Genomic DNA, 16,484 nt, shown 5'->3' on the forward strand with positions numbered 1-16,484 from the left:
CTGCACTGGCTCTACCTTTAGAAAAGATAGGTTCCCAGGCGGCACCACGAGGAGGTTGCAGAGTCCGAATTTCGCCGCCCTAAGATCCTTTGATTAACCCTGCTTAGTGTCTATATTCTCATGGAAGGATCTTAGCTACTTCTACTTTATGATGATACCTATTCAGGCGATAGGTTACTTCTATAGTGAGATATGCCTTATGGTGGCATGGTATGGATGTGATTTATATATAGAAATGCTTGTTTCTAATCCTGAGATTGACCCCCTATGCGGGAGAAGTCATAAACGTGGTTGATAGTTGTCACTCAGCCTCACATGATGGATGGAACCAGCAGGCCATGGATTAGCGGTTGAACAGGCAGATAAATCAGTCGGCGTGCTGCTATGTCATTATATAGCTGCTGAGATGAGGCTATTCTGGGAAACTTCACTGCAGTAGCAATACTATGGTTTCATCTCTCTTCAGCCTGCATACTGATATCAGACTGACAAATTTAATTTAAGGCCTATCTTACTACGAGGAAGTTTATATGGTCAATCTAAGCTATACTCACCTCTGATTATTCCATCATTTAGCAAGCCTTAATTCGTTCAACTGAGTGAGGGATATCTAGGACACTTTTCCTTTTATTCAACAAGAATACCACTATCTTATTTATCATTATGCCTGCTATAACCACCTATAATAGTGCATCTAGCACCTACGATGAAGATATTGCTATTATTAGTATTAATCTTAAGTTTCCTGGTGATGCCTCAACTCCTAAGGGGTTCCAAAAGCTTTCGCTTGAGGGTCATTCTGCCCTGAGTGATATCGGCAAAGAACGATATAATATTAATGCTTTCTACTATCTAGATCCCAAAAGGGCTGGTGCTATAAGTAATCTCTGGTGTTCTAAGTTATCACAGTTGCTTATGATATTCCTAGATTAATATTCGTAAGGGACACTATATTAAGGGTGATCTTATAGCGTTTGATGCCCCCTTCTTCTCTATTCCGCCTGCAGAAGCGGCGTGCATAGATCCTCAGCAGCGAGGGCTGCTGGAATATGTTTACTGCGCTCTGGGAAATAGTGAGTTCCTATGATTATTATTGGAGTGTAATAAATACTAACAGCATGTCAGCTGGTATTCCTATAGAGAAGGCTGTTAGCTCTGATACCTCTGTCTATATCAGATGCTTCACATGCGAGTACGATGGAGTTATTATGTGTGATCCTAAGCTTAATCTTAGATACCTGGCAACTAGTACTAATACTATAATGCTATCCAACCGTCTTAGTTGGTTCTATAACTTTCACAGTGCCAGCATGACTCTTAATACTGCTTGCTTAAGCAGTTTGATAGCCTGTCACTTAGCCTATAACAGTTTGAAGATAGGAGAGTCTTCTATAGCTATCGTCAGCAGAGCTAACCTTTTCTACAACCTAGACACCTATATCCCTCTTACCAGTCTTAGCTTCCTTTCGCCAGACTCTAAGTGCTACAGCTTTAATCACTACGCTAATAGGTATTCCAGAGGCGAGGGTTTTAGGATTCTCCTCCTAAAGCGTCTTTCTGATACAGTCTGCAATTAAGACACTATCTATGCTGTTATTCGCAGTATAGTTGCTAACCAAGATAGAAAGTCACCTGGAATCACTCAACCTACTAAGCAGGCCTAGGTTGATGCTGCTGAGACAGCCTATCGCCAGGCTAGGCTTAGCCTGAGTGTGACATAATTCTTTGAGGCTTATAGTACTAGAACGCCTGTTAGAGACCCTATTAAAGCTAGTGCTATTGCTCAGGTTTTCAGTAAACATCACTCTTCTGAGGAGCCTCTTATTATTAGTGCCGTCAAGTCTAACATCAGCTATCTTAAGGGCGCTGCTGGTATTGCCGGTCTCATTAAGGCTGTCCAAGTCCTTGAGATAGGAGTGATCCCTTCTAATATTTAGTTTGAGAAGGCAAACCCTAAGATCCTTCCTGAGTGGCATCTCAAGTTCCCTATAGAAAACACCCTATAGCCGACTGATAGTCTTCACTAAGCTTTAATCAACTCCTTTGGTTATAGTGGTTCTAATGCCCACGTTATTATAGACGATGCTTTTAACTACCTCAAGGACTATAGCCTGAAGGGTTAACACTATACTGCTGAGCTTCTGAATAAGAAGCTTTTAGGTGCTCTGAAGGTTGAGATCTCTGAGATAATTGAGGAGAATAGTCACTCTAACAGCAAGACCCCTAGGGCAAGCAGACATAATAGCGTGAAGAATAAAGAGTTAGGAGCTACTAATAGCTATAGTAACAGCGCCACTAAGACAAATAGAGATCTTGACTTAAACGCTGCGGACAAAATCTTCATACTCTCAGCTGCAGATGAGAGCAGTATTAACCGTCTTGCGGAGACCTACCACCAGTACCTATCTGCTAAGAAGGATCAGGTCGAAGATAAGGCTAAGTACCTTGAGGATCTTAGCTTCACCTTATCGTCTCGCCTATAGAGCTAGCGTCGTCGCACCTAGCATTAACGCCCTTATCGAAAAGCTCAGCAGCAAGCTGACGGCTATTAAGGCTGGCACTAAGCCTAAGTGTTACGACCGCTGCAGTTGGTCACTGTAGGCTTGTAACTATATAGTGCAGAACAGGGGATAATGACAACGGATTTGTCATTATCGAAGCTTTTGCTTTGTGCCACAGTTGGTTGCCCTGACCCGCTCGTAACACTAAGCTTGCCTTTGTCTTCACTAGACAGGTGTTACGGTCAGCTATCCGACAGTAGGGTCTGCTAACAGAAGCTGGGGATTGATACGTTCTAACAGTACACTGGGTCGTGGTCGTAGGTTGTAGGTCGTAGGCTGTAGTAGATCGGTTCTTCAGAGGCCAAGGTGATCAGTCTTAGACTCAATAAGTGATTCGCAGTGAAGGTAAGCTGAGAGTATCCGTGAGGATGATTACTAAGTTGATTGCTGAAGAGCTATGGAAGTCTGACCATGAGCCAGGCTCAGGGTCATACTATATACAAGTTCTGAACAGTACCCTTTACTCTATCACTGATTCCTCACCAGGTACCAGTGAGCGCTCATTGACTGTTGGTGAGCGCTCAGTAACTTCGACTGAGCGCTCAGTGATCCACACTGCCTGCTCAGTCTTATCTTATCATCACGTGACTTATACCATAGTTCTTCCGTCTCCGAGTGAGTCCCTGTTGTTCCCGTGATCCTGCAGTACAAATGTCCTGTCCTAGCCGCCCGACGCCCGAGTGGGTCGTTCAGCTGTTATCCTTGTTTACGGGTCGTAACAACAGGGTGCCTAGTGGTACGCTATAGGATGTAAACTGCTTAATATCCCTTCTTTTAAAGAGAGCCTAGAATCTGCGTTAGACTACCTCTATAAGATTAGGTGTGAGTAGACCTTTACTGAGGAGCTTATAAAAGATAAGAAGTCTTCTTATATAAATAACGCTGAATTCAGTCAACCCCTTTGCACTACCCTGCAGATTGCCTTAATTAACCTGCTTATAAGCTACAGTCTCTGCTGGTTCAGTTATCAGTCACTCCTCTGGAGAGATTGCTACAGCATATGCTGTTAGGGCTATCTCTAAGTCCACTGCGCTAAGACTTGCCTTTCACTATGGTGCTCTCTCATCTTAATTATCCTGCAGCGAGGCTTCTCACACTGGCGGCATGATGTCGGTCGGCTTAGGCTAAGCTGAGGCAGAGAGCTATATTGCTGAGATTAAGCAGTCTAAGACCTAAGTCCTTATTATAGCTTATATTAACATTCCTAAAAATATTACTATCAGTGGCAGCATTAAAATGATTAATGCTCTTAAAGAGAAGCTTAATAAGAATAGCGTCTTCGCCTGTAAGCTCACTATCTAGAACGCCTACTACTCCCTGCTTATAGAGCCTATTGCTGCTGAGTATAACTGTGTTATTAGCAAGATAAAGGCTGGTGTTTACCCTAATAACTCAGCTCGCCTGACGTTCTACTCTTCTCTCGAGGGTAAAGCTATCGACATCAGCGCTCTCAGAAGCCCTGGATACTAGGTTAAGAACCTTCTCTCCCTGGTGCTCTTTTTCCAGGCGCTCTCTACGCTAGTTAACAACTCCAACCAGAAGACAAAGAAGCTTAGAGCTAAATAAAAGGGCATGCCTATTACTAAGCTTATAGAGATTAGTCCCTATATAGCACTTAAAGGTCCTGTTAGAGAGACCCTAGCTCACCTCTCTAACACTTCTTCTGTGGCTTATAAGTTAGTGCTTATGCGTAAGCAGTCTGCTATATCTATATTCCTCTAGACTGTCAGCTAGCTCTTCTGCAAGGGCTATGCTATCAACTTCAATATAGTCAGCAAGGCTCAGCCTAAGCTTCTGGTAGATCTTCCCAGCTATCCCTTCAACCACACTAATACTTTCTAGGCTGAGAGTTATCTAAGCAAGGGCTACTGCTTCTGTTAGCATGCTCATCATAAGCTCCTAGGCGCTCTTATGCCTAACTGGGATAAGTTAAACGCTATCTGGAGGAACTAGATTAGGGTTAACGAGAACCTATAGGTCAAGGACTATTATATCACTAGTGCAACCTTATACCCTGCTGCTAGCATGCTGGTGATAGCGATTAAGGCTAGCCTCCAGCTAGCAACACTAGAGAGAAAGATCAAGGGCTTCAGGTTTAAGGAAGTCTCTTTGCATATGGCCTTATATGTTCCACTTAATTCCAATAGTGTTGAGACTCACTTCTATATACACCTACACGTCAACAGCATAGCTTTAGCTGCATCTAACTAGAGCAAGTTTAAGCTTTGCAGCTATGAAAAAGATAGTTAGGTTAAGCACTGCTGCAGTCTTATCCAGATGGAGTATGAAGTTCTATATACGCCAGTCGACAACAGCCTTAAGGATCATCTTTTCGCTAAGCGTTATATAGAGACGGTCTGAGATGCTGAGACGTTATGCACAGAGGAGATCCAGATGAAGCAGCTTTATGAAATCCTGCAGACTATCAGCTTTAACTTTAGACCTACCTTCCAGAATCTGTCTGACGTTCGTATTAATACCTAGCGCAACTCAGTTGCCATAGTCACACCTCCAGATATCAAGAGCAAGATGGCCTATAGTTATATTCAGCCTCATTATATCCACCTTATTACTCTTAATAGTATTATCTAAAGCGTTATTATCGCTATAACTATAGGTGGTAAGGAGATAGGAGAGGTGATGATCCCCACTTCGTTCAAGGAGCTCTGGCTTTCTGCAGACGGCGCCAAACTCCAAAGCCTGCACAGGGTCCACGCCCACGCTAAGTTCCTTAGTCTTCGCCAGGCTGAGGCGACCTTCACTTCTATTAAAGCAGCCACTAGAGAGCCTTTAGTTGTCGCTGAGGGTTTTATATCTACTGCGATCGCTTAAAACTCTTCTAATAATACTTCTGACTCCAGCCGCTATCTCTGCTTTAATATTAACTAGAAGCCTGACGTCAGCTTTATAAACCAGGAGATCGCTATGCACACTTTCCTTGCTGAGGAGGAGCTTCTCAAGTTTAACCCCTCTAAGCTTATTAAGAACTTAGAGACGTTATGCTTCTTATATATAAAGAGATATATAGAGACTGTTACTCCTGAAATAGAGCAGGAGATAAAGCCCCACTATCAGAAGTATGTCAACTAGATGCGCTAGCAGTTTAAGCGGTATGCTGATAGGAAGAATTTCCATCTCAACCCTAATATAGACAAGCTTGCAGAGGATAACACCTATCTCAAGGAGCTTGAGGATAAGATGGATGGTAAGTCTCCTGAGGCCACTATTGTTGTTGCCGTCAGTTAGGCTATACTGGACATTCTGGCTGGGAAGCTTGATCCTCTCCAGGTTCTCTTTGCTGAGAAGCGCGCGGAAAATATCTATTATGCTGCAACTAGTGCTGCAATCAGCTACTAGAGGCTCTCTGCCTATATAGATGATTTAGCTACTAAGGAGCCTGGTATGAAGGTTCTCAAGATTGGTGCTAGCACTGGTGGCATGATATATCTGATGCTAGAGACCCTCACTCACTATAAGGACTCTAACGCCAGCAGCATCTGCTTCGCTAGCTACGATTTCACTAATATCTCCCCTTTATTCTTCAAGAAAGCCAGAGAGGTGTTCCACTACGCTGTCGACCGCATGAATTTCAAGACGCTCAATATTAAGAACGACCCTGTTGCCCAGGGCTTTAAGCTTAGCAAGTACAACCTTATTATTGCTGCAAACATCTTTCATGCCACTTAGAGCCTCAATATCACTCTTAAGCACGTCTGCAAGTTAATAAAGCCTAGTGCTCAGCTTCTTCTGTATGAGATCACTAATAACACCCTTATGCAAACTAGCTTTAGCTTCAGTCTGCTGCCTAGTTAGTGGCTATCTGAGGAGAACTACTACTAATAGAGTCCTCTTCTCAGCATTCCTAACTAGTCTAAATATATAAATCAGACTAGATTCACTAGTGTGGATTTATCTTTCACAGACTACTATAACCCTAAGAACCACGTCAGTTCCCTCATAGTTGCTACTGCATCTACTGGAGACATAAAGCCTCAAGCTCGTCCAGAGGTCATCCTTATGACTTCTTTATCCTCAGGAATATCTAACTCTGTTGCTGCAAACCTTAACAGAACCCTTGCTCGGCTGGGTGTTGAAAGCTGCATCTGCTCACTCCTCGACCTTCAGGCGGACGACTTCGCTCATAAGGTCTGCATCTTCCTAGGTGATCTGCAGGTATATCCATTCTTGTTGGACATGGCGCCTGAGCAGTTCGATAGCCTGAAGAAGATGGTGACATCTGCTAGTGGTCTCCTGTGGTTAACTGCTGGCGGTGGCCTATTATGCAAGACTCCAACCGCAGAGCTAGTGACTGGTTTCTCAAGGACCGTCAGAGCTGAGAATCCTAAGCTGAAGTTTGTCACCTTGTCGCTTAAAAATAGCAGAGACGTTAAGAGCATCTCTAAGTCCACCACTCAGCTGTTTAATGCTATCTTTCTTTCTAGAGATAAGTCAGTTATAGATAATCAGTTTGCAGTGGTTGATAGAACTATCCACATCCCCCGTCTAGTGGAGGCAACTTATATAGACAAGGCTATCAACGCCAAGACGAAGAAGCTGAGACCTATTAAAGCAGAGTTCAGCTCCAATTCCAGCAGAGCTCTAAAGATAGTCGTCGGATCGCCTGGTCTTCTTAACACGCTGCATTTCATTAACGATCCGCTATACGAGCAGCCTCTCGCGGATGATCAAGTCGAGTTCAAGGTGATGGCGAGTGGTCTCAACTTCCTCGACATCATGGTCTCGCTCGGTCAGGTGATTAGCAACCAGATTGGTATCGAGGCTTCTGGCATCGTCACTAGGGCTGGCAAGGACTCTCCTCTCAAGCCTGGCGACAGAGTCGCAGGAATGCTGAGAGGTTCGGTCAAGACCTACGCTAGGACCCCTTACAAGGCCCTCGCCAAGCTTCCCGATAACCTCTCCTTCATCAATGCCGCCACCCTCCCCGTCGTTTTCGTCACCGCCTACTGCGTGTTGTATGACATCGCAAACGTTCAGCCTGGAGAGACCGTCCTCATTCATGCGGCAGCCGGCGGTGTTGGCCAGGCCTGCATTCAGCTTGCCCACCTTCGCGGCGCCGAAGTCTACGCTACTGTGGGATCCCTCGATAAGTGCGAGCTTCTCGAGAAGGAATACGGCATCCCACGAGACCACATCTTTTCCAGTCGCGACTTGACATTTGCGCAGGGTATTAAGCGCATGACGAAGGGCAGAGGCGTGGACGTCGTTGTCAATGCTCTCTCTGGCGCAGCTCTTCGTGCCTCCTGGGATGTCATTGCTCCCTTCGGTCGCTTTGTTGAAATCGGGAAAGTCGATATTTACTCGTCTGCTCGTCTGAATATGGAGAAGTTCAAGAACAACGTCCGCTTCGAGTTCTTGGATGTCAGCTACTTTGGCGAGAATCACGAGGATTCTTTCAACAGGGTTCTCAGGGCTATCATGCAGCTTGTTGCCGAGGGAAAGATCAGCGAGCTGCGCCCCGTTACGACCTATCCTCTGTCACGTGTTGAGGAAGCGTTCCGATACATGCAAAGTGGTGCCCATTCCGGCAAGATCGTGATTGAACCGCACGATGACGATAAAGTTATGGTAAGTGTTGACGGACAACTGCGCTCCTGGAATTGACGCTAACTCAGTAAACAGATTATGACGAGCCAGAAGCCAACTTACCACTTCGATCCCAACGCGTCTTATGTCATCTCCGGTGGTCTGGGTGGTCTTGGACGCAGCATGGCCAGCTGGATGGTCCGGCGTGGGGCCAAGAATCTCATCCTGCTCTCCCGTTTCGGGCCCGTTCGTGAGTCAGGTCAGAAGCTCATTGCCGAGCTCGAGGCTCAGGGAGTCCGAGTCGCCGCTCCTTCTTGCGATGTGACCAGTAGACAGACTCTCGAGCGCGTTCTTGAGGACTGCCAGAATAACATGCCTCCGATCAAGGGATGCATTCAGGGCTCAATGGTTCTCAAGGACGCCGTTTTTGCGAACATGACCTTGGAGGACTACGACACTGCCGTTCGACCCAAGGTGCATGCATCTTGGAACCTACACGAGGTCTTGCCAAAGGACATGAACTTCTTCATCCTTCTTTCCTCTGGCTCCGGTATCGTTGGAAAGGGAGGCCAGGCCAACTACTGCGTCGGCAACGCATACCAGGATGCCCTTGCCCGCTACCGCGTCAGCCATGGCCTCAAGGCTACTGTTCTTGATCTCGGTATCATCCTGTCAGTCGGCTATGCCGCCGAGAAGATCGATGTCATGGGCCACCTCCGTGCCCAGGGCTATGCTGCCCTGAGAGAGGAAGAGTATCACGCTCTTTTGGACGAGATATGCAACCCGGCCAACTCAGTTGCTCCTCTAGTCCGATCCCAAATCTCACTCGGCTTCGAGATCCCCGAAAACCTCCGGTCAAAGGGCATTGAGTTTCCTGGTTGGATGCACGAGCCTCTATTCAAACATATCCACCAGATCCGCACGATAGGTGGCAACACCGAGGAAAGCAAGGACTCTGTAAACCACAGCATGTTACTTGCTGGTGCCGAGACCCTTGAGGCTGCCGAGAACGTCATTACCAAGGCCATCATCCAGAAGCTCTCCAGAGCCTTGGGAATTGACGCTGCCACCATTGATTCATCGCAGCTCCTGCACGCGTATGGTGTTGATTCCTTGGTCGCCGTGGAGTTGAGGACTTGGTTGTCAAAAGAGATGGGCGCTGAGGTCGCCGTGTTTGACATGGTTGGCGACTCGACTATCAGATCACTGGGCACCTTTGTTGCTGCGAGAAGCACATTGGTCAGACTTAACAATGGAGAGAATTGAGTCGGGGCATTAGACGGGTCAAAATGTACATAACTGACGGAATTTGTAAATAGGTACCTTAGACTCTCATGGTACTCGTTTCATATTTTCGTTTCAGTTGCAACTTCGGGAGCCTGCATTCTTCTGATGACGAAATTCAAATCTTGCCCAGATGCCAGTGCGCATCATTTCCACTCCATCTCAATAAGAGTTTTCAACTTTCACGCAACTAAGGATCACTATGATAACAGCAGAGACGACGACGAGGACGACGATAACGAGGACGAGGACAATAATAACGAGGACAACAACGAGGACGATAACAAGCACGATAACGAGGACAAGAATAACAATAAGGATAATACTAAGGATGACAATGAGGATGATAACGAGGATAATCACGAGGATAATAAAGACCTTAATAATTATAACAAGAAATATGAAAGAAGAGAATAGCGAATATGCGATTAGCAGTAGTGGAGAGATGAAAGAGGAATAATAATTGCTGGACAGTGCTCTACCTAATTACATACCTAGCAGCTAGAGGTAAGCAAATTTCCCATTCAATAGCTCTAGGTTCTAATCTTCCTGGTAGTCTTTGTTGCGTCCCCTTTCTGCCAAGAAACAAAGTCGTGATACCCAAAGTCCGGGTGATAGTCCGCAGGCTTCAGCTTCCCAGAGCTAGGGAGCAGCCTGCCCACGGTGTTGGTGAGAGCACTACCAGCAGCGCTGCGTGCAGTGTTGACCTTATCCCCAGCCCAAGACTGGATGCCAGAAAACCAGCCATTGCTCTTGGGCTCAGCTGCCTCCCGCTCTTCCTTCAGTCTCTGTGTCTCTTTTTGTCTGTGGAGAAGGTTGTGGTTAACTTCAATGAAGAGCCTCTCCCACATTCCAATGCGTTCTTCTGGGAGAACCTTGCCTTCCTTCTCCCATACCCAGTTATTCTTCGCTTCCTCCAATTGGTAGAGATCAGACTCAAAAGGAAGCTGGTGGAGGACCAGTTTATGATCGGTATTGGGGTCGATCGGCAATCCTCCGCGAACTGATGCGACAGTCCCACTGAGCGTCTCGTACGTCGACGCAATGAAGTCCTTGTGGTGAGGGTCTTCGACTTGGAGAGGGACGCTGCTCTTCTGCAATTTGTACCCATTCTTGGTCAAAGCAGAACATTCCCAGTCGCCATTGTCGTCCAATCCAAGACCATCGTAGAGATAGCGAATGCGTACAGATGGGTGGATGAGTTCGTTGGGTTCTTGAATGACGTCTTTTCTGCCATCCTCCATGTAGGACCCAGGCGTGCGCGTGCCAGCCACAGTGTTCCCACCCGTGACGGTCTGCCAAGGGTACCAAAGAGCGTTGTAAGCTTTGTCGGGGATTGCGGTAGTCGCCGAAGGACTGGAGATGCGACCCTTGCCCCATTCTCGGGCCTCGACAGATGGATCGAGAGTGTAGAAAATCCGTTTCATTTCTGGGGTGGAAAACTCAACTCCAACTGAGGTGAGTTGATCCGCCATCCCTGCAGAAAATGCGTGTTAGTCACTTGCATCATTCTTCTTCAAGGGAAGTCAAAGAAAGACATACATGCAAGCGCAATGGTCGCAATCTGTTGGTCCTCAAAGCCCCCACCGACGTTACTGTGGCTTCCCGGAAACCATACTTGGCGAAGATGGGTGGTGGTGTTGCCTCTCTTGCCCCAAAGGGTGGGGGAAAAGGCAGTGCGCCATTCATCGAGGGCTAAGGCGTGGAATGCATGCTCGACGTTGGGATGAACATCCAGACTGGCGAATCGGAGCTGAATACTGTTAACTCAGATGCCTAATACAATATTATGAAAGATTGCTTACTTCATTGGCGCTTCTATCGGTGCGTATCTTCTCCCAGGGCATCTTGGGCCAGCCCAGGCTGCCGACCGTATCCCAGACTCCTGTTCACACATGTTAGCTAGATTCCAGAACCTTTGTCCCTCCGTGGATACTGACCGACAGCCTGAATGGTGACAACAACTGGTGCAAAGTACCAGTCTGTCTTGCCATCTCTCTCCTGCAACGTTCTCTCGCAAAGGATCATTTGATGCTACAGATCAACATGTCAGTATCATCATCATATGGGATAGAAGTCCTCTTGCTAACCTTCTCCAAGAAATCGCGGTACTTCTGGGCCATGGTAATCAAGTCCATGCCATCGACGTCCTGCTTCTTGCACTTTGTAATTCTGTCGAAGAACTTCTGCTTATCCTCGTCGAGTTCCTTCTGTAATGTGACATGATCTTTCCTGTTATCTTTGGTCCGGAATCTTTCCAGTCGTTCGTAATTGGTGAGGGTAAAGCCAGCGAGGTGGTCTTCGATATTGAACTTGGTGCCAGGCCTCCAATTAGGAAAGTTCTGGTAGTCATGGAAGATGTCACCAAAGTTGGCGAGTCCAACGCGATTGAGGAGGCCGATGTTGCAGACCATGCCGGAGACGGACCGCGCGGTGAAGGCACCTCGGGAGAAGCCTATGATGACGAGCTCATCACCTGGGTTGTAGTTGTCGCAAATGAACCGGTAAACGTCGGCGACATCCTATGAGACGAGTTTTTTATGATTATCCGGCTCAAAGACGAGCATTTCAATGCAGATGAGCTCACCTGAATAATTCCCTTCCCTAACACTCCGCCCAAGGCTTGTGCGACCTTGGACTCCTCGGTGCCTGCGCCGCGGTGGTAGAACACAATCTGGGGCATGCCGGTGCAGCATTTGTGGGCAACCGCAGCTGATAGCCGGGCAACATTGGTGGAGATGTTGCCTTTCTGGTTGCTGTAGAAGCCCTTTCATCAGCCCCTACTTTCTTGGCTTCTACGGTGAAACGAATACTCACGAGTTATTCCAAGTTCCATCACAGCAAATCACCAATCTTTTCTTGTTCGCATACTTGCTCGTTTTGTGGGCGCATGGCTCAAGCTTGGGGCCTAGTTGGGGAACTTCGAGTTGGATCTCGGAGACCCACGGGTGGTACTCAGTGGCTGGATCGGTCATGTTGCGATTAGCGAGTTGACAGGGTTTTTGCACACGATCTAAGCATGCAGTTCATGTAGTGAAAGGATTGCCGTCCATTTATGTCAGGGCAAGAACGTCTGGTTGTTGAGAAGGAATGCCATGATCGCCGTTGTCAGTGCCGAGCGCCCGCTCTGAGACAACAATTTGCGAGCTATTTCGGAGTAATCTTCAAGGGGGTCCCAATCATTTCCCAGGGTTGACTAGTATCTGTACGTGGCTTGTTGATTTCTTGCTCGCATTTCACATTGTCATTGAAGAGCAGACTTTTGTTCCAAGATTCAACACAGGTATATGAGAGCCCAGCCACCCCAGCCCTCTAGAGGTGGATGATGCTCGCCAGCGCTGATAAAATCCGCAGCGACTGAAATTTTGCATTACGTGAACCACTTCACGACAACATGACAGATTCCTCCAAATTGGCGAAACATGTTAGTAGATGTTCCATTCCTATCGCAATCATAGGCTCTGCTTACTGGGGCAGTTTTTGCTGAATGCAGCCATCCCAAGATCATGATGTGATTGGTCATTTCATGATGTGGATCATCTTTGAATGAAGTCAAATGCCTGAGCAGCGAAGGTTGATTCAGAAGGAAAAACAAGGTGACGTCTTCCTGAGACATGATAGCTCAGCGCCCAACAGACCAGGCAGCACATTTGAACCACGAAGAGCTATGCTTATTGATCAATCAGACTCCAGCTTTTCTAGCATCCGCCGAGGACTCTTCTTCCGCGTGTGATCTGCCGATCGTCTAACCGATTGACACCCGCCTGGGTGGATCATCGAAGAAACAGTAGGGGTCTGTGCCGTGGGTTCTACCCAATGACACGTCTACGATGGAAGAGAGTGATTTACCGGTTATTCCTGATGAATACGATCAAATAAATGTTCGGCCCCGATGTGATCGGCCCCGCTACGTGCGGCGCCGCCGCCGCTGGCCCCACGCCGCGCGGCCGGCGCCGTTGCTGTTCCGCCGGTCTATTCGGCCAGGGCGCGCGTTCGACTTTGTGATGTTCAGAGGGTTTGCCTGCTAGCAGGAACGTATAAGGTTTCTATACTGTTTTCTTTAATTAGTAGAGGGCACAGGTTAAAGTGCCTATATAGTGTTTCCAGAATTGTGCCCGCGTATAGGGTGAATTTTGCCGTAGTCTTTTTGCGGGGGGGCTGCGTCGTAACTACAAACTCAACTCACGATTAAATATTACGTAGTAAGATAGGTCTAGAATAGGTGATGCGCTTTTAGCCGAATATGATGGTGAACCCCATCCCTCCTGCGATTTCCCTCCAAGTGTCTACCCGCCCACTACAGGTGTCATGCACGTTGTCCATGCTCACTGAGGCCCATTGATGAAGGACGATGGCGCGAGCTCTCTCTATGTTTATCATGCCTTGCCTTCTCTCAATTTCCATGAAGGCATATCTGGCAAGACCACGGTCGTGGTCCGTGATGGCCTCACAAGCAGCCACAAACAGCGGCCAGAGAAGGGCATTCACCGGCCCGCCAGAGGAGATCACTGCCACACAGCTCTTGAGTGCTAGATAACAGTTCGTTTGGACAGCCGGATGGTTGACTGGGTACCCGTAGATAGAACGGTTCAAGTACACCAGTGCACTATGGCGATAGGCGAGCGAGTTGTGCACCATCGCCTGCAAAGAATCTTGTGCGCCTGCCTGTGTTTCAAACGGCGTGGTAATGTTCTTTGGCAGTATTGGTGGTACCCACTCCTGCAAGGCGTTCTCAATTGCTCTGGATGTTGCTTCGTACTCCGTGCGTAGCACCGAGACCTTGGATTGTTGGTCTGCGGTTACGGCGGATTGCAAGTCGCCCTTCAGGGCTTTGAGAGAGCTGAGCCGATACAGAATAGGCCAGAGATCTCCAGTCATGCCTAGCAGAGGGTCTCCAAAGGTTGTCCGAGTCAACTTCGGAGATGACAAACCCAGGGGATACTCGTGGTCTGAGTCAGGCGTGGCCGACACTGGGCTGGCAGCGAGTGACAAGGCCGCAATGACGTCGTAAAATTGAAATGCCTAGATTACGATGAGTACTTGAATTGTATCGGTAGCTTTTGCAGTATTGAAACCAACCTTTTCAAGGAACTTGACGCTCTGGCTCTTTGCCGACTTGGGCATGGAGCTCAGAACAACAAATGCACTCCGAAGGTGCTCAAGTACCATGTTTGAGGACCCAGTGAGGGTGAGCTGTGTTCGATCAGTAAAGTTCCGACGAGAAGGGCATGGAACTTACCGATTCGTAATACACGAGCAACATGGTCGCTGCCAGTACTTCCTCGTAGCGGCAATTCTGCTGCACGAGACTGAAGACGCCCTCCGCTGCCAGAACGCGGAAGTTGGATGAATGTTTGGAGTCCTGCACGCCCATATACTCAAGGTGTCCCTTGGAAAAGGCACACATGGCGTGCAAGACAGGGGAGTTCTCGGAAGCAAGTGGAAGAATGAGCTCTTGGAATGAGTTGTCCGGCTCCTCCGTGAAAACAATGAGATGTGATAGAACAGTGGAAAAGTGATGAATCAGTTTCCGATCTTGGGCGTCATCGGTGAGATTGAAGAACGAGAGATAGGGCAGCTCGAGCATCGAAGTGAGGCCTGGCTGAGATGTTGCGGAGGTAGTAATCAGTTCCTGCGTGAAGTCTGAGCAGGAGTCTGGTTCATCCATGCTTCCAAACTGCTCGAACAACCTTGAGTCCATTTGTTCTTGAGAAAGATCAAACTGGCAAGATGAACTACCCCAATCAGGTGTGTCGCATGATGACACGCTGGAAGTGGAAAGTGCCACTTCGGAGGATTCGACACAGGGTTCTTCGGAGAGCTGTCCCCAGGAGTACTCTGCCCCGGTCTTTGGCTCACAGCGCAGTACCGGGGCCTTTTGACGCGGCTGGGAAGTGATCCCGTCGGCTCTAGACCGGCGCCGCTTGACTGGAAGGTAGACACAGTCCAGACCTCTTTCTTCACATCGTGTGCACTGCGGTCGTCTCTCGCAGCACTTCTTTCTTGCGTCTTTACTTTAGACAATGTCAGTGGGGAGTTCCACTGCGGCGGAAAAGTGGCATACCATGAGGCGCAGCCTACAGATCGAAATTCGTGAGCGACAAGTAATGGTAAGTCCGAAATAGAATAGGGATAACATGCCTGTTCGCGTCCTCCTCTTCGGCACTTTGGGAGGCATAGGCTTTGCGAAGAGCAGCATCGTGGCCTACATCCAAAGAACAAAACGTCAACTGAAGAACGCTTTAAATAGCAAAGGCTTGGAATAAAAATGAGTTTCACCCTTGGGATGAACACATAGCTTGATCTCATTCATAATCATAACCTGGGCTTGCGTGGAGACTGTTATAAGAGAAAAGCCACTGGCGTGGCTGATGCGAAGGCATCAATTAGGGCACACCATCCCCAACATGGATGATGCCCTCACACCAACTGAAGGATCTGCGGGCACTCAATGCTGCCGTCACTTGCCATGTGGGAAACATGTGGCCATGATGCATCATGCGGGTCAAGTTCGGACGGTTTCAGAAGCTTCCCCTCCTTCTAGAAGCCACAACTTGCATGTTATCATATCCTATCTGGAGTGACAGTGTCACCCAAGACAGGTTTTGATATTACCCGGCAATCTTATGCCGGAAGATATGGATCGGGAGGGCAGACAGAGCTGAACGTTCGCAAGCAACGCCACGTTGGTGTTCTGATGCCCGATCTGATTTTCCCTCCTAGGCAGCCAAGTCCGGAAAACTGACCAGATCTGTGATCTGTTCCCCGAAGGGGCTTTACACCTCTCCTCTATCACTGTGAAAACCTCATCAGTCGCCTGATCAGTTGGCTCGTACATCCAGCCGCTGGACATTACCCAGGGCAGCTCCACTGTCAGTTGCCGGTTCAAGGCAGAGATCGTCTCCAACGTTCCCAATCTAGACCGCTAGAGGTGCTGCGACCGCTTGTCCTGTGACCTGTCATGCATAAGCTTGAGTACCTGAGGAAGTTATTCCCCGTGTGGATGTCAGACTCTGACGATTACGGCGAGTCTGAGGTTCTCGCTTGAAAAACCATGCGGGGAAATTTCCCATCCCACCGGCACGAGTTGACACT

The 16,484-nt window shown here is 47.9% G+C and overlaps 2 protein-coding genes across 2 annotated transcripts; one reads left to right on the forward strand and one right to left on the reverse strand.

Moving 5' to 3' along the window:
• Positions 1–6,755: 6,755 nt before the first annotated feature.
• FUB1-1 (Reducing polyketide synthase FUB1) lies at positions 6,756–9,806 on the forward strand (the record flags this gene model as incomplete). The annotated part of the gene is made up of 3 exons (XM_037319050.1): positions 6,756–8,147; positions 8,202–9,344; positions 9,585–9,806. The coding sequence occupies 3 exons, from the start codon at positions 6,756–6,758 to the stop codon at positions 9,804–9,806; spliced, it is 2,757 nt and encodes a 918-aa protein (XP_037182797.1).
• Positions 9,807–9,922: 116 nt separating this feature from the next.
• Positions 9,923–12,364, reverse strand: CGCA056_v003795 (Uncharacterized protein; the record flags this gene model as incomplete). Its single annotated transcript, XM_037319051.1, has 7 exons — positions 9,923–10,866; positions 10,932–11,142; positions 11,195–11,274; positions 11,330–11,423; positions 11,480–11,911; positions 11,977–12,145; positions 12,207–12,364. 7 exons carry the CDS (start codon positions 12,362–12,364, stop codon positions 9,923–9,925), a joined length of 2,088 nt encoding a protein of 695 aa, XP_037182798.1.
• Positions 12,365–16,484: the final 4,120 nt, after the last annotated feature.

Source organism: Colletotrichum aenigma, assembly GCF_013390185.1.
Source record: "Colletotrichum aenigma strain Cg56 chromosome Unknown KSG_Cg56_contig02, whole genome shotgun sequence".
Classification (NCBI taxonomy): domain Eukaryota; kingdom Fungi; phylum Ascomycota; class Sordariomycetes; order Glomerellales; family Glomerellaceae; genus Colletotrichum; species Colletotrichum aenigma.